The sequence below is a fragment of the Pogoniulus pusillus genome, chromosome 5 (assembly GCF_015220805.1).
Source record: "Pogoniulus pusillus isolate bPogPus1 chromosome 5, bPogPus1.pri, whole genome shotgun sequence".
In the NCBI taxonomy this organism is placed as follows: domain Eukaryota; kingdom Metazoa; phylum Chordata; class Aves; order Piciformes; family Lybiidae; genus Pogoniulus; species Pogoniulus pusillus.
The window spans coordinates 39,773,576-39,797,643 of NC_087268.1; the positions used below are offsets into that span (position 1 = coordinate 39,773,576).

At 35.9% G+C, this 24,068-nt stretch overlaps 1 protein-coding gene across 13 annotated transcripts in view; it reads left to right on the top strand.

Annotated features, from left to right (window-relative positions):
- Nucleotides 1–24,068, top strand: part of DOCK9 (dedicator of cytokinesis 9) — a 133,938-nt gene that overhangs the window by 78,547 nt on the left and 31,323 nt on the right. For 5 of the 13 annotated variants that reach the window (XR_010302391.1, XM_064143839.1, XM_064143837.1 and 2 more), the window contains exons 28-39: nucleotides 2,724–2,870; nucleotides 4,638–4,721; nucleotides 5,348–5,459; nucleotides 5,929–6,107; nucleotides 6,995–7,111; nucleotides 8,347–8,467; nucleotides 9,168–9,301; nucleotides 12,459–12,573; nucleotides 14,464–14,530; nucleotides 18,050–18,097; nucleotides 19,864–20,000; nucleotides 23,729–23,844. Coding sequence is in view for 12 of the 13 variants with exons in the window: in XM_064143839.1 (XP_063999909.1) it covers nucleotides 2,724–2,870; nucleotides 4,638–4,721; nucleotides 5,348–5,459; nucleotides 5,929–6,107; nucleotides 6,995–7,111; nucleotides 8,347–8,467; nucleotides 9,168–9,301; nucleotides 12,459–12,573; nucleotides 14,464–14,530; nucleotides 18,050–18,097; nucleotides 19,864–20,000; nucleotides 23,729–23,844 (1,377 nt within the window). In the remaining variant the exon portion in view is untranslated. Of the gene's footprint in view, nucleotides 1–2,723; nucleotides 2,871–4,637; nucleotides 4,722–5,347; nucleotides 5,460–5,928; nucleotides 6,108–6,994; nucleotides 7,112–8,346; nucleotides 8,468–9,167; nucleotides 9,302–12,458; nucleotides 12,574–14,463; nucleotides 14,531–18,049; nucleotides 18,098–19,863; nucleotides 20,001–20,521; nucleotides 20,566–23,728; nucleotides 23,845–24,068 lie in introns of all 13 variants that reach the window. The other 8 variants (XM_064143844.1, XM_064143848.1, XM_064143841.1 and 5 more) reach the window with 2 other exon arrangements.

Sequence of the window (24,068 nt, forward strand, 5' to 3'; positions counted from 1 at the left end):
CAGAGAGAGTGCTTGGCATTGGAATGGGTTGCCCAGGGAGGTGGTGGAGTCACTGTCCCTGGAAGTGCTCAGGAAAAGACTGGCTGAGGCACTTAGTGCCATGGTCTAGTTGACTGGCTAGGGCTGGGTGCTAGGTTGGACTGGATGATCTTGGAGGTCTCTTTCAGCCTGGTTGATTGTATGATTCTATGAAGACATTGCGTGCTGTATGGCATTTTATAAGGCAGTGCAGTTGTATGCATTTAAAATGTAACAAAAATGAGCATGATCTCTTGTTACTAAAAAGAAAGGATGAAGTAATTCTGTCTATTAAATCTCTACTTTTAATTGGAGCAGTGGTTCTATAAATTCTGAATCCTCTATTGACAGAAATAGGCCATTAGTATAAGGACACAAGGGAAATGACATTTACATGATATCAGTACTATAGATTTAAGTACCTTCTGAAGTGTGGAAGAAAGCGAGCTTTTATCACTAAGTTCTTAAACTTCCTACAGCAGTGTGGCAGTTATAATTTATTCAGTCACTTTTAGAATGAAAAAATACACACAATGAGTTTGCTGTGCATGTTGTGCATTGCATCTTTCTGCATTGGGAATGTCTCTAAATCTCTACCAGAAAGAAAACACAACTACTTTTTTTCTCACTATTCAATAGCAATGCTGTTAATTCAAAACAAAGTAAGAAAAATATTCACATGACTTTTTTTCTGCTCCTTTCTTTTTTTCCTGCTTAATTGTGTTTGTTCAAATAATTCAGCATCTTTAAATTTCCACTATTGATTTTTTGTTCCTTGAGGAGGGAGTTTGTGCTATTGTTCACTCTGAATGGAGTATTTCTTCTTTCATCTCACTAATAATTTATTATATTAATTTTATTTAATTGTAGTAATTTAATTCAAGTGAAATAAAGGTATAATGACACTGTTTCTTATTTTAATATGCAATTTTATAGAGAATTCTGGAACTGAATTAGAATTTTGTAATTTAAAAGTTATATTAAGAAGGGAAAAAAAGGAAGAATGTTTGTTAGCTTCAGTACTTACTTAACAGTACTTTTTAATTTAGGGTATGTGAATACCCTAAATGTAAGGAGGATATAGTTTCTCTAATTACAGAATGTGATGCATCTAGACAAGGTTTCCAAAATGCAGGTGTAAAACTGGTATTGCTTGAGGAAGGTTGTTTGATTTGGCAGATGATACTATGAAAAACAACAACATGCTGGTTTTGCTTGCCTAAAGAAAACTGATGTATTTTTTCCTGATTTTAAGACACCTGCAGAAGTCCATACAGGTTTGGAAACAGCATATTGGTTTAAAAAAAGACTTCAAAGAAACCACTGACTTACTGTCATGCAAACCCACTTCCTTAATTTAATTATAACTTCCTTACAATAAGGATTTCATTCTTCAATTGAGATCGGATTAAATAAGTACAGTAGATTTTAATCTTTTTAAAGCAGGAAGCTTTGTAAACAAGCCAAAAGCAAATGCAATTTGCTTTTCAGAATAACTCTGCTAATGTATGTGATTTTAGTATCCTCCCCCACATAATCTTCATCTCTTGTGTAGTATGGTATACTACCATCAATGAGCACTCAGGCTGCTACTAGTTCTTGATATTTTTCTAGGTTATTTATTGTTACTGCTTTCACTTTTCTCCACAACTTTTACACTGACTCATTTCCTCAAAGCTAATGAGCCTCTACTGACTCATGGAGTTCTAATAATAAATTGTATTTAGAGAGCAGCAGCATATGTGTCTGAGGAACAAATTAAATTTTACAATACTTTGGTTTTAGGGAAAGCAAAGTTGGTAGAGAAACGGTGAGTCAGTGTTAGATGCCTGAGACTGATTTGATTAATGTTATGGAAATATAGTGTGAATTAGGGTAGACATAACCATTGCTATTGCTCACAAGGAGATCAATCTCTTTGTCTAAGTTATCTAAGCAACTATAAGAAGATGGTGATTTCTTTTTCATACTACTGGTTTTAATTTTTGTACTAAAAACTAGTAGCAGAGACTTAACAGCCTCAGGTTTGCTGTACTTGGAAGGCTGAAAAGTTAATTTTGTGATTCATTATATACTATAAATTACATCTTGTATCAACTGTGGTGTTCTGAGATTGATTTCTAAGGGTTTGTTATAAGTAAGTTTAGAGTTTTCATTGAAATACAGTAAGTGATGTAGGCAGGAGACAGTTCAATGTATGTTAAGGAGACCAACCCCCACTTGCCTACAACCTCCCTTCAGGTAGTTGTAGACAGCAATGAGGTCACCCCTGAGCCTCCTCTTCTCCAGGCTAAACACCCCCAGCTCCCTCAGCCTCTCCTCATAACGATTTGTGTTCCAGGCCTGCCTATCACCAGCTTTGAAGGACTCACTTAAATTCTTAGCTTCTGACATGAAGTCAGAGTACTATAGAAAAATATGAGTGCATTACACCTTCAGAGTCTTATATATGTACTTTTGTCATCAAAGGCTGCATTGCTTGATTTTTAACAACAGGTGTTAGTGTGTACTGTAATATTTCTTTTTTTAAAAAATGCACTTTCCCCCAAAAGTTAGAAAAATCTTGCACTGAAATAAACTGTTACTGTAAATTACTTTCTTTCCCCTCTCCCTGCCAAGTTATTCATACCTTATCTATAGTGAATTTTCTGTTTTGTTTTAGTGTTATATGACATTTAATATGGTTTGTATGATTTCGTTTCTAGCTCTTGAGAAACCAGAGATTTTCTGCTTCCTTTCATCACGCAGTAGAAACAGTGGTTAATATGCTAATGCCACACATCACTCAGAAGTACAGAGACAATCCAGAGGCTTCAAAAAACGCAAACCATAGCCTTGCTGCCTTTATAAAAGTAGGTACACAAACAACTTGGGCTCAGGGCTCACTTTTTTGCATAGTGTTGCTTCTTCCTGGATCTTAAATAGTGTTAAAGCTGAGTATGCATAATGCTTTTAGAATGTAATTCTGCATCTAGGGTAAAACACATTGCATGGTATCTCTGTATATATACAGACATACATATGTGTGTGTGTGTGTATGTATATATAGTATATAGTACAATTTACATCTTCTGTAAACACATTGTGTGGTATCTATGTATATATACAGACATATGTGTGTGTGTGTGTATTTAGTATATAGTACAACTTAACATCTTCTGTAAACACATTGTATGGTCTTTATGTATATATACAGACATATATATGTGTGTATGTATATATAGTATATAGTACAACATACCATCTTCTGTAAACACATTGTATGGTCTTTATGTATATATACAGACATATATATGTGTGTATGTATATATAGTACAACATACCATCTTCTGTAAACACATTGTATGGTCTTTATGTATATATACAGACATATATATGTGTGTATGTATATATAGTATATAGTACAACATACCATCTTCTGTAAACACATTGTATGGTCTTTATGTATATATACAGACATATATATGTGTGTATGTATATATAGTACAACATACCATCTTCTGTAAACACATTGTATGGTCTTTATGTATATATACAGACATATATATGTGTGTATGTATATATAGTATATAGTACAACATACCATCTTCTGTAAACACATTGTATGGTGTCTATGTATATATACAGACATATATGTGTGTGCATATATATTTAGTATATAGTACAACTTAACATCTTCTGTAAACACATTGTATGGTGTCTGTGTATATATACAGACATGTGTGTGTGTGTGTATAGAATCATAGAATCATGTATATATAGTACAACTTATATCTTCTGTAAAGACATTGCATGATATCTATGTATATATACATATGTGTGTGTATGTATATATAGTATATAGTACAACTTAACATCTTCTGTAAACATGTTGTATGGTATCTATGTATATATGCAGACATATATATGTGTGTGTGTATGTATATATAGTACAATTTACATCTGTAAACACATTGTATGGTATCTGTGTATATATACAAACATATATATTTGTGTATGTATATATAGTATATAGTACAACTTAACATCTGTAAACACATTGTATGGTATCTATGTATATATACAGACGTATATATGTGTATGTGCATGTGTATATATAGTACAACTTACATCTTCTGTAATCAAGAAGACACCTGTTCAAAATTTTGGGGTTTTAAAAAGTAATTTATATTTTATCTAAAATGTAACTTTATTTCTTTCTTTTAAAATGTTATTATCTTCTAATTCTATAAATACTCTATACGTTGAGTAGTGCTTTGTTGGCATGCATGATTTTATGTAGACAGATGTTCAGTGTTTTTTCCTTTTTTGTGCAATAATAAAGAAAAGAGAATGAAAAATGGTAGATAAAGCCTCCAGTGGCATGCAGTTTTAATTTCTGTCAAGACAGAGTGCTGGCTGATTTTTATTTGTAATTTATTTATATTCTGCACTCTAAGGAAGAATTTTGTGTTTGTGCATGTGTACATAGATTTGATTTGGTTTGCTTTTTATATATATTCAAATTGAAGTAGCAATAATATGTTTGAAAAATAAACTTGTTTAATACAGAACTTTAATTACTGAACACTGAGACAGAGCTAAATCAATTCTACCTTGGTTTTGCTTGTTTTCTCCAGAGATGTTTTACTTTTATGGACAGAGGCTTTGTTTTCAAACAAATCAATAACTACATCAGCTGCTTTGCCCCAGGAGATCCAAAGGTACTTAGTGTTTTTAAACAAACTATCTTTAGGATTTGCCTGCTCTTGATATGTGTGGATGGAGTCCTCATTTAAAAGTCTTCAGACTGCTTCTCAGATACATTAGAAGTCCCTCCACTGTGCCTAAAACTTTTTTTCTATCAAATTATGTTTTCATATTTTCACTCCCATCTTCAGGTGCAACTTGACCACCCTAGAGCATATGTAGCGCAGAAGCTGTCGGGGCTGGAGGTGCAAGACTAAGCAGAAATTTTAAGCACATTTGTGAGAGAGACTAATGTTGGATGAGTGGATATCTTAACAAGTTTCTGTGCATTTACAGTAGTGGCAAAAGCATGTACCAGATGTCCAATGAATTTCTTCTGTGCATCCAAACTTTTCTTAGATTAATGCATAGTGTGCAAGTAAACATAAATAACTTTGGAAAATGGGAACAATAAATATAACTGTCTGGTTTGTCAAGTGTGAGTTATAATGGAATTGTCTTGTACTGACACACAACTTTGAGTTTATATCCTGCATTCTGCAAGACTAAGAGAAATTATCCTTTTGTGTTAAAAAGCTGCTTTAAATGCTATTTATATAACTACATCAGTTTAATTTATACTTGAAAATCACCTTTGCAGACTCTTTTTGAATTCAAATTTGAATTTCTCCGTGTGGTCTGTAATCATGAGCACTACATACCTTTGAATCTACCGATGCCATTTGGAAAAGGCAGAGTTCAGAGATACCAAGGTAAATTCTTCCAGAGGAGTGTATGGTGGATTTCTGAGATGTCATCTTTTTATTATTAGAACTATAGAAACATTAGAAATGAAATTCTACTTCTGCAATGCAATTAAATTCCAGATAGGTGAAATATACACAAACTTCATTCAGGCACAGTGCATAATGATTTAAAATTTGAATGTGGAGCTAAAAGATGCTGGTACAGATAAATTGAAAGAGAACACTTTGGGATATTGGACAGTATTAAAATAGATATATGTGTTTTCAAAAATAATTTCCATTTTTCCATCTTCTGCTGATTGTGTGATTAATGCATCATTATGCAGTGAATTGGGTTAGGGATATATGAGGAACTGTATTTGTATATACGAGTTTGTCGACAATGTTGGAAACATTTTAGTGCAGCATTAAGTTAAATTGACAAACTCATTTAAATACTATCATCCCTTACATAGAATTTGTACTTTTCTTCCAGATCTACACCTGGACTATTCATTAACTGATGAGTTCTGTAAAAATCACTTCTTGGTGGGACTGCTTCTAAGAGAGGTGGGCAATGCATTACAAGAGTTCAGAGATGTGCGGCAGATTGCTATTGGTGTGCTCAAGAATTTGATGATAAAGCATTGTTTTGATGACAGATATGCTTCTAGGGTAAGTGTATTGCTATGCTAGTGGTACAAAATAATAAAGGTCATGTCTGTGAACATACAGAAAGTTTTCTTTGACAAAAAAAAATCCTTCATTTGCAGCAATGCCATTTTTGTTCAGCTTGAAATAGAATGATATGATCATACAATCATAGAATCAACCAGGTTGGAAGAGACCTCCAAGATTAATATATATAGATAGATAGATAGATATATAAAATGATAAAAATATGTATGCAAATTGTGTTAAAATCAACCTGCTAGTCCTATATTTTTACCAAATTAAAAGCACCACAAAAAACTTTAAATGTAATTCCTTGTTTATTACATTTTAGCACAGCATAAACTAACTGCTGTTATTAAAGTAATCAGATTTTCACAGACTCTTGTCAAGTTCTTATTTTCATTAAATATTAGCTTTTAATATTTGGCAGCTGTCCATCACCAGCTTTTTTTAATATGAGTATATGACAGTTACAATTCAGGCTAGCAAATTCTGAGTGATTTTTACTTTTCTCGACTTTTGTAACTTCAGTTGTGCAGTGGATAAGCTGTAAAACTTTAATGGAAGTTGCCATTAATTTATCAAGCTGACATTGTACTAATTTACTTGATTAGTTTTATCTGAAATTACTTTGATTTTTTTTCTACATTATATTGAAACAGGAAAACAATTGAATTACTCTTCTGCAAATCAGAGTGAAATATAGTGATGATCATTGCTTTTGCTTTCTATGAACTTTTGAATGCAGGCTCTGCCTTGGCAAATACTTAAGTCCTCTTTCTTTTGTAATTGGGGGGTGAATAGCTTATTAAAAAGAGGTTATTAAAAAGAGGTGATTAAAAATTACATCTCTAATTTGTTAATTAACTGTTTAAAACACTATTTAGAGCCATCAAGCAAGAATAGCCACAATGTATTTGCCACTCTTTGGACTGCTCATAGAAAATGTTCAGCGAATCAATGTTAAAGATGTATCTCCGTTTCCTGTTAACCCTTCCAGCAATGTGAGTGACCTTTTCTATTTGGTGTTCTGAATTATTCTTATAATAATTTATTTGTAAGGTCTATATGAAACACTGCATACTTCTGGCAAAGAACATCAAAGGCTGCAGAATTCTGTGAGCTCTTGCTTTTTCTGAGTGTAAAAGCTTTATTACTCTTTATAAGTTTGGCTGCAGGTTCTCTTGTCCAGCTAAGTTGTGTCTAATATGAGTGCTGGCTAGTTTGATCCTGTGTACAGGTTACAGTATCCTTATTGATGTCTACTTTATCCTCTGAAGAACTGCACAGGACTGTACAGATGGCCACAGTGTCATTCTAGTGCCATGTAGCATCTTGCTTTTTTTATGTCTCTGGTGCCTGTGCCCATATTTCAGTACCAACTACGGAGCTCACAGGATTAGACTTTCTGTATCCTTTTGAGTGTTCTAAGAAGAGCAGCCAAAGAAGCTGACGGAACAATGTATTTGGAAAAAAAGTCAGTTGTTTCTGCAATTTAATGGCTTTCTATTTGTGTCTGTTACCCAGTTATGATAATGATTTCTGTGAGAAGAGTTTTCATTAAATTATCTTTGATTTTTACTCAAAAATTGTACTTCTTTTCAGTCTGCCTATTAGTTTCTATAATCAGTTTGCCTCTAAGCTTGTAGATCCTGGCATACTTGAACTTATTTCATTTTTATGCAATAGAATACTTCTTCAGCATCTAACACACAGAGAATTAGTTATGTTTGCTGAAATCCTGACGGTTTCAATAGTTGCTGTTGCTCTTCAGCAGAAAAGAGTCTGTCTTGATGATAGACCAACACTAAAATAAACGGATCACGCACAAAAAAATAACTTTCTAGAAATTATAGAATGAGTTTTAACTCTAAAAGAGTGTACTTTTGGAACATCTGTAGTGTAAGAAGGCTACAAGAGAAGAAATTCACATTAAATTTGTGAGGGTGTATCTTGATATGTTATAGTTGCATACAATTGTTTACTCTCAGATTTAATTATTAATTCTTTTTGTCTCTATCCTGAGGTGTCCCTTTTCATACTAAAGACATTCACAATTCCCTTCCAACAAGAGAAGCATTTTGTGTATTTGAAATAAAAGTAACTTGGTTTGCAGTGCTTAAGATTCAATGGAATATTATAGTACTTCCTGATATGTGTTAAGAAGCTCAAGTATGCCATATTCATGAAGTCCATAATGCTGGAAAACAATAATCACATTTTCCTCTTTTCCAAACAGAGTGCTAAGGATGATGCACTTCATTTGCCAACTGCAAGTCAGCTAGTAACACCCCAAAAATCAGGAAACACATTGGATAACAGTCTTCCTAAAGATGTGTTTGGTGTTATCTCTGGCATTGGTAAGCATTTACAAATTAAACTAAGCTAATTGAAAGGAGCCAGTTTCCTTTTTCATTTGTTACCAGAAATAATTGTTCTGTGTCCAACTTCAGTTGCTTTCTGCATATATACTTGAATATTACTGCTGCTTTCACTAACAGAACCCAAATGCAATCAGCTGTACAGCGCAGGTCAGAATTCAGTCTGTGCATGAAATCTTTCTTGTGAGGTCTTTTGGGTTTGCATTTCTGCTTGAAACGAAAGCAGTTTCCTGAAGAATGTGATAGTTCTTCTCTTGCTGCAGAGATCTCGGAAACAAGACTAGATTTAGTCACTTATGGCAGGAGTGCCATAGTCCATAGTTGAGTATGTGATCTTAGAGACCACCTCTAAGTGAAGTGCTGCTTAGGCACACCTGGAGGCATCCTTCTGTCTGTCATCTTAATGTGTTTTTCTATTCATTTATCTCTACTGTAATTGGTTGTAGCCCTTACTAGTCAATTAGAAAGGAAAGAGGAGTTTAGCTGTGCATGTCTTCATGTGAGTATGTATATGTTGCTACATATGCTTTTTATGTAAGCCAGTAGCTGGACATAGGTCTGTGTCTATGTACACATGTACTTTGAAGCTCTAGAATAGGTTTGTTGTCATTAACTAAATAGAATTGTTTCAATATATGCATTTTGGGAGATTTTTTTAATTGGTTTTTTTTTTCTTCAGCTTCCCCATACACCGCATCAACTCCAAATATTAATAGTGTGAGAAATGCTGATTCAAGAGGCTCTCTCATAAGTACAGACTCGGGAAACAGTCTCCCAGAAAGACACAGTGACAAGAGCAATTCTCTTGACAAGGTAATAAAACCAACCAAATGAAACAACTCCCCTCCAAAAACAAAAAACCCATCTAGATTCTCATGGGCATTACTGAGATTGTAGAATAACTGTAGAGCAATATTTTACATAGTTTTTTATTCTGTAAAATAATTATCATATGAACTTCTTAGTGTTGTATTTATTACACTGCTTTACAGAAAGTACAAACAGATTTTCAGTGTAGAAAATTCACTGTAGAGCAAGCGGTTTTCCTTTGCTAGAGACGAAGAAGTATACCGAATTTTGCTTGGGACAGCTCAATCACAGTTAGGATGGCTTGTTTGATTTTGATTTTTTTTTTTTTTTGGTTGAGACCTTCTCTCCTTGCTGTTCAATACTCAACATAGGTCATGTTTTAAAAATGCTGACAAACCAGTTGCTGTGCTTTCTTAAGCTGATTTATTTTGTATTAGCTTCACATTTCTAAATCATTCCACTTTAAAACTGTTAAAAATTAGAAGCCCTGGCTGAAGTAGCTGTCAGGTATTCAGACATGTCTTTCTAGTGCTTGTGTTGATACTGATCATGCTTATGTTTTTTAGACCCTGTTGTGCAAATCACAACAATATTAACTTTTTTCCCTTGACTCTGACATGCCTTCGTGTGGCAGAGAGAGAAGCTTCTCAGAAGGCACTCTGCTTATGCTATGCGCCCTAATGGAGAAGAAGAAGAAAATTCTCACCTTGCAAAGAAAAACTGTGTTACTATGGATTTTTCACTTCTGACAATTCCAGCCTTGCCAGAGAAAATTTTGCATGCTGCTTTTTCTCTTCAGTTACAAGAAGTACTTGGGTTTTGTGCTTGGTATAGTTACGCTTCTGAGTGAAGTGTGCGATCAGTAGTTTTGCCACTCCTTTGCAACAGTCAAATCTCGAGCCAAATATGTAAATATAACCACGTGAAGTACCTTAAAGTGCCAAATGTGGAATAGTTCATGCACGTGATTTCACTTAAGCATGAAAATCCAATCAACTTAAGTATCAGCAGAATTTGAGTCTTCAGTAGATCTAAAAAAATCTTCTTTGATATTGACCAAGAAAGAAATATCCTGTGCATACACTGTTGCTAAATGGCAATACTGTCATCTATTACTTAGTTGTCATGTTGTTAATTACTGAGTGTAGTGTTTTTGCCAAGCATAAGGGTTTTCAAAGGAGTCAACGTCCTTTGAAAATCCTACTCTGGTCTGCAATTTAGATAATACTGGATTTATATTTTGCATGCTGCAAATATTTTCCCTTGATAATAATTAATCCTGGCTTCTTACTTGTTGCTTTCCAAACTTTATTTCTAGTAGATCAGTTGTTCAGCACACGTTAACTTCAAAGTTATGCTCATTGCTTGGTGCCATTACTGAAGAGACGTGTGTTTATTCTAATTGTCTTTCAGAATAGCCTGTAGAACTGTGCTTGTGGAATCACAATTGACTTGGAAGTATATCAGTTTCTATTTTAATATCACATACTTCCCAGTTACTGACATGATTTTAAATTAACCTTTCAGGTAGCTATACTGCTAGTTTTATCCATGTACACATTCTACTATTTTAGTGGAAATACTATGTAGTGCTCCAGACAGTATCTGGAAGTCTGGAAAACTTGTATTCAGTTTCTACTCTGCCACCCATTAATTGCCTGCTTTATTTCAGTGTCCATGAAGCTGTATAACAGTATGTCCTTGTCCACCAGAGATATTTCAAAGATGAACAGTTGATGAGGTCTTTAGAATCTGCAATAATCAGGCCTTTATAGGCATCTGTTCCTTCCTAAATCGCCTTAACTTCTGGCTAATATTAATTGCATTCAGTTCCAACACACATCCATTCAATGGCTATTACATGACAGATACACAGAGATTGTTTTCAGACAGCAGCTCTTTCTATTTATACAGAATGTGTTGAAGGGTCACTTGATCAATCAATGTATATGCTATGAAACGTTCCCTCAAGGATGACCATGTCTCCTGCTTTCAGTGAGGAGCGTTTGAGGAGGGGTTGCTCTGCCCTTGCAGTAGGAGGAAGGGTTGCTCTACCCTTGCAGTAGGAGGAAGGGTTGCTCTACCCTTGAAATACCATCACTTCTCAATGTATTTGTGAAACCAAGTGTTTTTCTCCCTTGAATCTTAGCTTTTTTTTCCTAATTTTGATATGAAGGCTTTCTTCCAATTCTGTTGTGTGTCACTGGCACCTGTCTTTAAAAAGCCAAGATGATCCAACTTTCTTGTAGAAACCACACAATTGCACCAGACTGTTAACTTCACAGAAAACTTAAATTCCTCATTAATTTTCCATCTGCTTAAGTGGTCTCATTTTGGAAATGAGAACTAGGCTTTTAAAAGGGCATAATTTATCCTTTAAACATTACATAGTATGTCTCTAAAAGCCTCAGACTGAGGCTTTTGTAACACCACTTCATGTGGAAATTCTTGTGTGCATAGGTCTTTGCTTAAAGTTTGATTTACATATTCTCTCAGTTTTGGATTGTTTCCCCCTTTTTTTGTGGTACACATTTTGAAAGATCAGATTTTTCCCTTTTTGGACAGACTTCAGTACTGAGCACTGCTGATTAACTTCCTGCAACGGTAGGAACTGTATAAACAAATAAAGTGGTGAGAGTTAAGCTAAAGTTACTTTTTGGTAGTTACTCTTCCAGGATGCATACTATTACCATTCATATATGTTTTCCTTGAAGTTCTTACATCTTTAAATGGAAATAATTTTGAGGAGTCAGGTCTGTCTACAGTTCAGCATAAAGTCTCTTCTAAAGCAAAGGTGGATGTATGTATCACCCAACGGGAGCATTTATTGTTGAAGTACTTCATCTATGCAGAAGGAGCATATGTACACATGAGTATCTGTGTAATTAACTCAATAATCACTTTTACATAACTTTTCCTTTTCTCCCTCTAGTGGGGAGGAGGAAATCACACAAAGAAGTAAGTTAAAAGAAAAGAAGGTTAAGAGGTTTATTTTGGTATACTTCATGTGTGTAACGTGTATTTAGTGACCTCTCTCTACATGAAACATTTTTGTTTCCATTCTGAGATACTTTTTCTGTTGCAGGAATTAAGACACTTAAAAACATTTTAGTTCATTTCATTTTAAGAACTTTTCAGTCAAAATATGTTTTCTTTTCAGAACCAGCAGAGCAGCTCTTTAGGAAGTTCTGTGGTTCGATATGACAAACTTGACCAAGCAGAGATCAAAAGTCTGCTCATGTGTTTCCTTCATATTTTAAGAAGTATGTCAGAAGGTAGGTAATTACACCTGTTTAATAATGTGTTGGATTTATGCCTGTGATTTCAATGTCTTTTAAAAATCAGCAAAATATTTTAGATGTAGGTACCATGTTTTGCTGTGGCTTCAAAGATGTGCGATTGAGCAAATTAAACTGACAGAAACCTACTACGCATTAAATACTCACTATTCCATCAAAGTGTGAGTCTAACTCCAGGGCTTGGTAAAGTGAGTATCTTGTATGTGATTGTAGTCCAGTTGCAAAATGGAGGTGACTATCCATCAATAGAAGAGTCTTGGTCTAGTCCACTCCAACATTCCCTAGAATCATAGAATCAACCAGGTTGGAAGAGACCTCCAAGATCATCCAGTCCAACCTATCCCCCAGCCCTATCCAGTCAACTACACCATGGCCCTAAGTGCCTCATCCAGACTTTTCCAAACACCTCCAGGGACAGTGCCTCCACCACCTCCCTGGGCAGCCCATTCCAATGCCAATCACTCTCTCTGGCAAGAACTTCTTCCTAACATCCAGCCTATACCTCTCCCAGCACAACTTGAGGCCATATCCCCTTGTTCTATTGCTAGTTGCCTGGGAGGAGAGACCACCCCCCACCTGGCTACAGCCTCCCTTCAGGTAGTTGTAGACAGCAATGAGGTCACCCCTGAGCCTCCTCTTTCTCCAGGCTAAACACCCCCAGCTCCCTCAGCCTCTCCTCATAGGGTTTGTGTTCCAGGCCCCTCACCAGCTTTGTCTCCCTTCTCTGGACACGTTCCAGCACCTCAACATCTCTGTATGGCAGAGAACCAAATTATTTGATTTCTGGAATGGAGATATTGGTGCTTCTCCATTCTCCTGAGATGTTTGTGAGATGATCTAAGGAATTTTTGAAAGAGTCATATTATCTTGGTGAAGCTTGTGGAGCTATAAAATCACTGCATGAATGGCAAATCTCAGAATCATCTCTATCCATGATCACATTTTTACAATTAGGCCAAGAGCATTTGTCTAAAAATATTTTTTTTTCTTTAGTTTGTGTGCTAAACATCAAAAATAGGCACTTTATGTGCCTGTTTTAATGTTAATTTCTAAAAACCAGATTTATGTAGTACTTTATTAAAGGTCTAAGAATTGAAAGGTATTCAATATCAAATCACACATAAGATCTCCCTGTAATTATATATATATTGTTTGATATATTTTAATGATGGAGTGATAAATCCCCAACATTTTACAATTGGAAATACGTAAAAATTAGTATTTCTAGGAAATTCAAAGTAAAAATTACATAAGCACGTTGGAGGGTTTTTTTGCTCTCAGTTCTCCTGGAAACATTGCAATATTTCTTTGTCATAATTCTGAATTTGTTAGCTAATTTTGAACAATTTTTTGGCAAAATAATCCATATCTTGGCTATCTGACTACAAACTTTATGAAAAATATATAGCCATTTCTTCAGTCTGTGATAATAAAGAGAATCTGAAACCCATGCTGAAAAACTGTCCATGGTAAAGTATTTTAAATTAAAATTGATGATTTCTTCTTTTTTTAGTTTATCAGATGTTGAGACCTGTCTATAAGGATGCCAGTTATAGAACTCTGAAGAGTTCTTATTTTTATAACACCACAGTTGCTACTGACTAAACAGTTATTACTATCTAAACTATTAAATTGTCTGGGAATGTTATGGATTCATTAAAAGCATACTGTAGATATCATTTGCAGATTTTATAGGTGCACTTGTATAGTCAGCTTCAAGAAAGTGATAGCTGTCTGTACTCTACAAGCAATATTTAGATGCTCAGAATCCTCATTATCTGAAAACTAGCAGTTGGTGTTCTCTCTTCTGCATAATATTTTGTGTGTTTGCTGCCTTTGTCCTGATTTTAATACTTACTTTCCTAGATGCATTGTTTACATACTGGAACAAAGCCACAAAATCTGAACTCATGGACTTTTTCACCATTACAGAGTAAGATTTTTGTTGAGTTTGTCACAGTGTCTGTTGAAAACGTGAGTGTGGATACAAGGCTGTATATACATCATTATTTATTTGTTTGGAAAAATAATGCCATCTTGATCTGATTAGACATTCTCAACTTGCTATGCACAATTTCATGTCTGTCCAATTCCATGATGCTTTCTGGAATTAGAATCATGGAATTTGTTTTAGTAGGAATAAAATCATTAAATCCATCAACCTAACACCATCATTAAGCCATGTCCTGAAGTGCCATGTCTACCTGTTTTTTTTAACACTTCCAGGGACAGTAACTCCACTGTCTCCATGGCAACCTATTCCAATGCCTGACCACACTTTCAGGATATTTCCTGATATCCAATGTAAACCTTCCCTGGTGCAGTCTTAGGCCATTTCCTCTTGTTGTATCACCTGATACTAGAGAGAAGAGACTGACCCCACCCTCACTAAAACCTTCTTTCTGGTAGTTGAGAGCCTCCTCTAGACTAAACAACCCCAGTTCCCTCAGCCACTTCTCAAAACACTTGTTATCTAGACCCTTCACCAACTTGGTTACCATTCTCTGGACATGCTTCAGCACCTCAGTGTCCCTCTTGTCGACAGGGGCCCGAAACTGAACACAGTGTTATTGTGGTCTCACTGGTGCTGAGTACAGGGACACTATTACTTTCCTGCTGCCTCCACTATTTGTGATACACACCAGAATGTTGTAGACCACCTTGGCCACCTGAGCACACTGCTGGCTCATGCTCAGCAGGCTGTTGACCAGCACCCCCAGGTTGCTTTCTGCCTGGTAGTTTTCTAGCCACTCTTCCCCAGGTCTGCAGCATTGCATGGTAGTGTTGTGACCCAAGTGCAGGACCCAGTACTTAGCCTTGTTAAACGTCATACATTTGACCTCAGCCCATCAGTCCAGCCTGTCAAGATCCCTCTGCAGAGCCTTCCTACCCTTGACCAGATCAACACTCCCACCTGATTTGGTGTCATCTGTGAACTTGTCAAGGGTGAACTGGATCCCCTCATCTAGGCCACTAATAAATATATTAAACAAGACTGGCTCAAAAACTGAGCCCTAGGGAACACCTCTTGTCACTGGCCACCAACTGGGTTCAGTTCTGTACACCACCACTCTTTGGTCCTGATGATCCAGCCAGTTTTTTAACAAGGAGGCATCCACCCATCCAAGCTGTGACAGACAATTACTCCAGGAGATTGCTGTGTAAGTCAGTGTCAAATGTTGTACTGAAGTCTGAGTAAACACTATCTGCAGCCTTTCACTCATCCACTAGTAGGGTCAGTTTGTCATAGAAGGAGAGATCTAGTCTGTAAGCAGAACCTGCCTTTCATGAAGCCATGCTGACTGGACCTGATTACTTGACTGCCCTGCACATGCTGTATAATGGCACTCAGGATGATCTGTTCCATGACCTTCCCTGGCACTGAGGTCAGACTGATAGACTGTAATTTCCTGGACCTTCTTTCCAGACCTTCTTCTAGATGAGTGCCATGTTTGCCAGTCTCCTTCTTGGTTAGGTGGGATTGCTGGTGAATGATGGAAAGCAGCCTAGTAAGTGGTTTTGCCAGGTCTCCTCGGTACCCTTAGGTGTATGCCCTCTGGCTCCATAGACTTTTGTATGTCTAAGTGGTGCAGCAGGTCACTAACTATCTCACCTTATATTGTGGGAGGAAAGAAGATAGAAGAAAGGGAGCTGAGGCTAGTCTGCAAATTGAGTAACAGTTTCAGGGGAGCTAAACACTATTCTCGCTCTGCCCTTTGGAGACAGGATCTGCTTAAGAGCTGAACTGAAGAGACTCTGCCAGGCTTCCCCCTCATTCACAATTGGCACAGGGAAGATAAGATCTGAAAACAGTCTTTCAGTTCACATTTACCCATTAAAGAAGAATTTCTGGAATATTCTTTATTACCTGAGGGACAAAGGAAGTTGTGTTACATGTTTTGAATTAGCAGTATAATTACTTATGGTGTTTCCCAACAAACAGACTTGAAAATGAAATAAAATCATTACACAGGCTCCATCCATGTATTTTTTCTTGATCTGAAAGTGTGATTTTCAGTTTAGTTCTCATCAGTGTTTGTTTTCTTACCAGTGGTGAAAACAAGCAGAGACACCTGGCAAATTAGATTGTACTTATAACTTCCATGATGGATCTGAAACCAGGAGTATTAATATTCCTTAAAGTATATCATCATACTGAATTATAGTATAGATTTATTACATTTTTTCATAAAGAATTCTTCTGGAGGATTTTTATCATCATTTTATTGTAAAAGCATATTCCCACTGGAGAATATTTCCGTTAGAAACCCTGTTGCTACCCTGGAATCTGGAGACCTTAAGAAAACAAACAAAACAAAACAAAAAAGCCCCACAAAACAGAAAAAAAAAAAACAAAACAACAAATAAACACAAAAAAAACCCAAAAAGAAAATTAAGCAGAACCCCCAATCTGTTAGCAAGAGAATTTAGGCTAAGGGAAAAAAATCCAAATGTATTTCCCATACCTTGAATCTTTTTACACATTTTGAAAAATGTGTGTGTATATATATATATATATATATATATATATATATATAAAAACATCTTTTGGCTTTCTCTTTGTTTCCATCCTTTATGTTACTTGTCCCAGTCCTCATTTCATATAATGAAATTCTGACTTTAGTGGTTGAGGGTAAACATTTCTTCTCTAAAAATATTAAAAATCTATGCAAGATGAAGCTCTTAAACTCACAGTTTATAGTTTCACAGTATCACACAGTATCATCAGGGTTGGAAGAGACCTCATAGATCATCAAGTCCAACCCTTTACCACAGAGCTCAAGGCCAGACCATGGCACCAAGTGCCACATCCAATCCTGCCTTGAACAGCTCCAGGGACGGCGACTCCACCACCTCCCCGGGCAGCCCATTCCAGTGTCCAAAGACTCTCTCAGTGAAGAACTTTCTCCTCAATTCAAGCCTAAATTTCCCCTGGCACAGCCTGAGGCTGTGTCCTCTTGTTCTGGCGCTGGCCACCTGAGAGAAGAGAGCAGCCTCCTCCTGGCTACAATGTCCTTTCAGGTAGTTGTAGGCAGCAATAAGGTCACCCCTGAGCCTCCTCTTCTCCAGGCTAAACAATCCCAGCTCCCTCAGCCTTTCCTAAGGTTCTCTGTTTTTTTCACCATTTGATCCTTCCACTTTGTCACTTAAACTCAAATAGCTGTTTTGATTGAGAGTGTTAAGGTAGGTGTGCTCTAGAGGCATCTTTACAGGCGTTTAATCCCAGTTTGCCCAAAACAGCAACCGTTTGTGACTGAATTCAGTAGAGCCATGTCTACCTTTCCTTGACTTGGGGATGGAAAGGGAATTTTAAGGGTAGGAGACACGAAGAACTTTCTATGGTGTAAAAGTTTGAAGCTAAACCTAAGTAACAATTGAATAATTTCGGTGTATGTAAGTCTAGAAAAGATTGTTTTAAGTGTTGCTTCTCTGACTTGTGTGTTCTCTGCAGAGTATGCTTACATCAGTTCCAGTACATGGGAAAACGATACATAGCCAGGTAATGTGTGGAATTTGAATTTGACTGTCTTGTCCACTAAGAACAACTGTGTGCAGTATGCCTTGAATGTCTATGTCAAGTAAATTGCATGAGTAGAAGAGTTATTGTGGAATGATGCATAGCACTTTGAAGTATCTGGTTGCTATATTAACAAGTCTGTATCCTGTCCGGTATGTGTTTAATAATGATGTGTGTGTTGTGTTTATTGTCAATTACTTCAAAATCCACTCCTTAAATATTACCTTTTACAGCAATTTTTTTTCCCCTTGAAACAGTGTCTTTGGGGAAGAAATTTTACAGTTTATAAGCTTGACCATAAAGCCATATCCCCTGAAATGTCTTAGAAATTTTATATTGTTGTTTTGTTTTTACTGAAAGGTGAGTGATGAACATTGCACAGCTGCTGGTATTTAAACTTAAGTCCAAAGTACTGTTTGGATACCTGTGTTGAAGACTGTTCAGGAGAAAAAATCATGGGAGTCAGAAACATGTACTAAATTATTTTAATATCTTTGCATTAATATGGTTTCAGTGGAAAGTATTTTTTTAATAAAGGAAAATATATCAACTCGTTGTGGTTGACATGGTAGTCCTGTTATAATCAAGCTTGTGGCCTTGAACTGTTGTTCCTCTTAAACTCAATGAGAAAGTTATTACTGACTTTGGGTGGTAAATCATTCTAAAATGTTAGCTTTTGGGAGTTTAATTCATATTTAATGCTCTGTGAATATCTTTCTACAAACAACAAAACTTATTATTATCTTCTTGGAGGTTTTTTGGAAAAAGCATGACATGTGCTTGCATACCCTATAAGATCAAAAGCTAAACCAGATCTGACTCTCTGGTTTTGATTGTAACCTTTCTATTTAAAGGTACTTCAGAGTCTGGATTTACAGGAGTCTGTAACGTTCAGGGGTTTTGTGAACAGTTTGTAGAGAGGATGACCACACTTCCTTTTTGTTTACTGATGACTTAGTCTGTGTGCTGCATGTTAGTGCTATAAACGTTAAGCTGTAGAGATCATCAGGTGCTCTGCAGAGATACTGAACCCTCCGGGTAAATGCAGCTTTCTGGTTCTTCACATGGCCAAGACACTGACGTATATCACAATCAATGCACGTACTCTTAAAATGCACAACTGACAGCAAATGCACGGGAACTCAGAGTTCTGCAATCCAAGCACTGGTTTTCTTTTTCCATTGGCTCTGGTGGTGGTACACAATAGGAAATTAGTCTGTACTGATTGCTAACACGGGTCACTTTTCTGTTTTCTTCACTTGATTGCTGCAAATTTAACAAAGTATATGGCTCTTCTCCCTTCCTGCTTGGGTAAGAGATACATGATAATACTTCTACTAATTCCTGCTCTCATATGCTTTCTGCATGCTTTCTACTTTTACTACTGTGTGTCCTAACTTTTTTTTTCCTAAAACTTTTGTAATCAAAATAGAGGATTTGGTTTCTGAATATTTTTCAGAATATTTGCATTCTCAAATATTATATATTTTCAAAAGCTCTGAAGTAAATTTAGCACTTCAGGAGTGACTGCTTGTGTGCTTTTGCTTTCATGCTCTGAGGTTTTAAGAAAGAGTTTGCCGTGATGCTTTTTTTTTAAAGCTGCCTATTTTTGTTTTATAAATAAAACAGTAAATAGGTTGCATTATAATTCTTTCTGTAAAACTTCTGGTGCTTAACTAACTCTTCCTGTCTTGCTGCAATTTGACATGTCTAACTTTTGCTTCTATCCCATTTCACTCATCTTGCAGGAACCAGGAGGGGTTGGGATCCATAGTTCATGATCGAAAATCTCAGACATTGCCTGTTTCCCGTAACAGAACAGGGATGATGCATGCCAGATTGCAGCAGCTGAGCAGCCTGGATAACTCTCTCACTTTTAACCACAGTAAGTCTCATGACATGGTAACATTCATCATCCTTAACCAGTACCACAACACCAGAGACAGTTCCCAGAGCCACACCAGTGCATTTCAGTGACTTTTACTGTTTTAGGTCAAACGAATAGCTGGAATCAGTCAATGGTCATTTACCTCCATTGTGACAGGACAATCAATGCTGGCTGATGCCACAACATGGAGCATGGTTAACTACCACAAATATTAAAATTGTATTTTCATCTTTTTTAATTATATGCACTTCACCTGTGTGCTGCACATAGTTACAAAATGTTGTTGGTTTGGTTTTTTTTTTTCTATTTGGTCTATTGAAGTTTAGAGTTTTTCCCTACTTAGTCTTTTTCAATTATTAGTATAAAGTAAAAATACAGTCTGACCATATCTCCATGTTTTGGCATCCACTAAGAAGCATTAAGTTTCATAGACTTTCTGCAGAGATTGAGAAGCCCGTGATTTGGTTTGTCTCAAAGTGAAAAAGCGTCCAATAATGAAGTGATTTTTCTGTTTTCAGTGTGAGAAAGATATCAAGTATTCTTGGAATTTCTGTAGACAATGGTAAGATTTAATCAGGTTGAAGTCAGCTTGCACTAGACTGCTGCTGTATTGAAAACTAAATCTGCTTGTGGCCTATCTTTTAAAACATGCTGCTCTTAAATCGCAAAATACACTGTATGTAAAATATTCTGAGGCACCATTTTTCAGTTTTCAGCTTCAGAAACCAGTTGAAACTGTTTGACTAATCCAGTGAAATATAACACTGGTACTGGAAAGAATTGTGTGCAGTCATTGAATTAACTGTATGTTCACCATGTTCATCCTTTTATTTCCCAAAGCATATCTAACTGTCTGTTAAAATCTTTTAGCTCATTTCCAATAGTATAAAGTGGCAGTTGCCACATATTGTTGTGGAAAACCAAAAGGAAAACCAAAACCAAATTCTGCCAAACCTCTCTGTTTACAAATGCATTCTCATGCCTGTTGAAATCTAACAAATGCACTTCTTTGATTTTTAGATGTCATAAATCTCGTTGTCCAAATGACCTTTTTTTCATGTAATGAGTCTGATACTGCTGTATCATAATAATACTTAATTTTTTTTAGTACACAAAAGGAGTGTTTGCACTATGCAGCTACACATTTGGTGAGGTAAAATACTTTATAGATAAAGAGTGACTTTATTTTATTTTTTTTTAAATGTCTGAGAAATTAACACAGCTATTTCAGGCTTTTGTGCAAAGAGGTTGCATACTTCCACAACTTGGCAGAGTTTACTGATTTTTAGGACACAGTGAGCTGAAAGATTTTAATAAATGCATGCTCATGTAAAAATAAACTTTCTGTTCTTTTCCATCTGAAGGAAATTATGAAGGAAGATGTCTTACTCAGATAACTTTGTGTAAAGTAATACTACTTTTAAGTGTCAGTCATTTAATGAGTATCAAGATATTCTACCTTGTATTGACCAGTGTTCTACAAAGTGAAAATGGGTTGCTTTAAAAGCCATATCAAATGTGAAAAGTATTTATTTTGGGTGTTTTCCAATCTTGGGCCCTGTTGTTATCTAACTTACTTTTGTTTAGATGTCTGTCTGCCTGTATTGTATATCCAAAGCTTTCAAAACTTGATCCTATGTGGTATGCATACAGGAGAGATGCATCTGATAGAAATAGTTGCTTTACTTGTGTTTACAATCAGGATTCTTCAGCAGGAGAATTGTCTATGAATGTAAATTATAAACTTAATTTTTCCCTTTCCCATCATTTTTGCAAAGAATAGAACTGAAGTAATGGTTTAAGTGATGTTTCACATCTCTGAGGAATTTCAGCATAGTTTTGTGCTGAAGTCTGAAAGAAACTAGGCCATTTGTTCAGGTTTCTGAAGCATCTCAGTACAAATTACAAGGATGTAGATGGATGTGTGTGTTGTTGGGGCTGGAGGAGAGGAGGATGCTCAGTAGAATAATGACATGCAGATGTACTAAAATAGAGGAGATGAACCCTAATCTGCAGTAGCAGTGTATGATGACCATACAGCTTATAGTCATTAGATGTTGGTGTTCTTAGGTGGTTTTAAATCTGGTTACTCAGCAGTAGTATTGCAAGTGCATGTTCATGCATGTGTCCAGGCAGATGTCCACATTACATGTGGTAAGTTACATGCAGAAAATGGAATCCAGTACGGTAGTTACTCACAAAGGATACAATATTAGCTTCTCTACAACAGTTGCAAGTTGAAACAAGCATGGATTTTGTCATGCATATAATAAAAACACTGCTAAATCAGTCTTTTAACACAGCCAAATTGAGTGTGCCTTGAAGTTTGCATCCTGCTTAAAACTTCTGTCTCTAGTAATAATGCAGAGCAATCAGTCAATGACTTATTTGCTCTGAATTATTTATATGAAAGAAATGAACTGTTTGGAATTCTGTCCATTGACTACGATTTTTACTTAGTATTTTTAACAAACCTTTCATCTTTATTAACTGGAAGAGCAAGCAGTTTGTTTCTTTAAAGGATATTTTCCCTGTCCTCTGTGCAGTTCTCAAAGTAGTTGTCCTGTCTTGGTATCTTCAATGTTACTGAAACCACAGGCTATCTTAAGGACTTCTGATCACCCAAAGGTGATAGCTGTGAAAAAGGGTTTTTTAAATTTGAATTTATGGAAGAGAACACTTTTACTAAAAGAAAAATATTTGTCAAATAGCTGTTCTGTTAAAATTTGCTTCCAAATGCCATTTGTTCTTTTCCGTTGTTACAGAAGTGAAGGATGCATTGCAACCACAAAGAAAACACATAGGAGAAAGAAGTGTGGGCAGAGACAATACAAAAGAGATGATAGGGAAGCCTATATATTCACTGGTAGAATATGTAAATCCAAAGAAACTGGTGGTTTATGGCTATGCTTGCGTAGTGCACACAAGGAAGAAAGAAGGTGGAGAAAGAAGTGGCCAGATATCGTTCTTCTTTTCTTAGTCTCAGCGAGTTTGTCCTGCTTGTCACTGATTTAGTGATGCTGAGTTGACTGTAAATTTAACATGATCCAGATCAGATTCTTGTAAAGCAATCAGAGCACATTTGTCAGTATAGTGCTTGAAGATCAGTGCTGGAGAACCTAACCAGGGTGCTGTTGTAACCAGTACATTATTTCAATGCAGTATGAAGCTAGAAGTTATCAAATATATGAACTTGAATATAGAGCTATTACACAGTATTGGTACAGAGTAGAAGTAATTACTTGGATATTCAGTTGCATATAAATACATGATTGTGTGCCTTTAACTCCTACTGGTTTTGTATTTTTATAATAGCTAGCCAGTGGTTGTCTTGGAGATCATTGAGAGCATTACCTAAATTACCATTATGTATTTTCAGCTGTAATTCCATCATATACTACAGCACTTAATTTTAAGAATATAGATATGTGTCTATACATTTGTGCTTACTTATGCACACGTAAATATGAGGCATCATATTTTGCTTCAGCTGCTATTTAATGTTGACATTTGTGCTTTGTATATGTTAAGATATTGTGCAAGTTATGTTACAGTAGTTATATCCACATATTTGAAAAACATTTCAATGCATAACAATTATTTTTCTGTATTGAATACTAACTTCTGTCAGGCTTTCTACTTGTTAGTCTTTTCCTAGTTCTGGAAATGAGAAACATTTAAATTAGTGTATCAAGTACTTAACACTTCATTTTGAATTTCTGTAGGCTATGGCCATTCAGATGCAGATGTTCTTCACCAATCTGTACTTGAAGCAAATATTGCCACTGAAGTTTGCCTTACAATTCTGGATACCCTGTCATTATTTACAATGGCTTTTAAGGTTTGTTCTTGACTTGGTGTTGCATGTCCTTTTGGAAAAAAAGTTATTTTTTTATTATTATTAAGTTTGTATAGTCTGGTAATATTGCATTGTATTTTTACTGTTTCCAGCATTTCATTACAGTCATAGAATCAACCAGGTTGGAAGAGACCTCCAAGATCATTCAGTCCAACCTATCCCCCAGCCCTATCCAGTCTACTAGACCATGGCACTAAGTGCCTCAT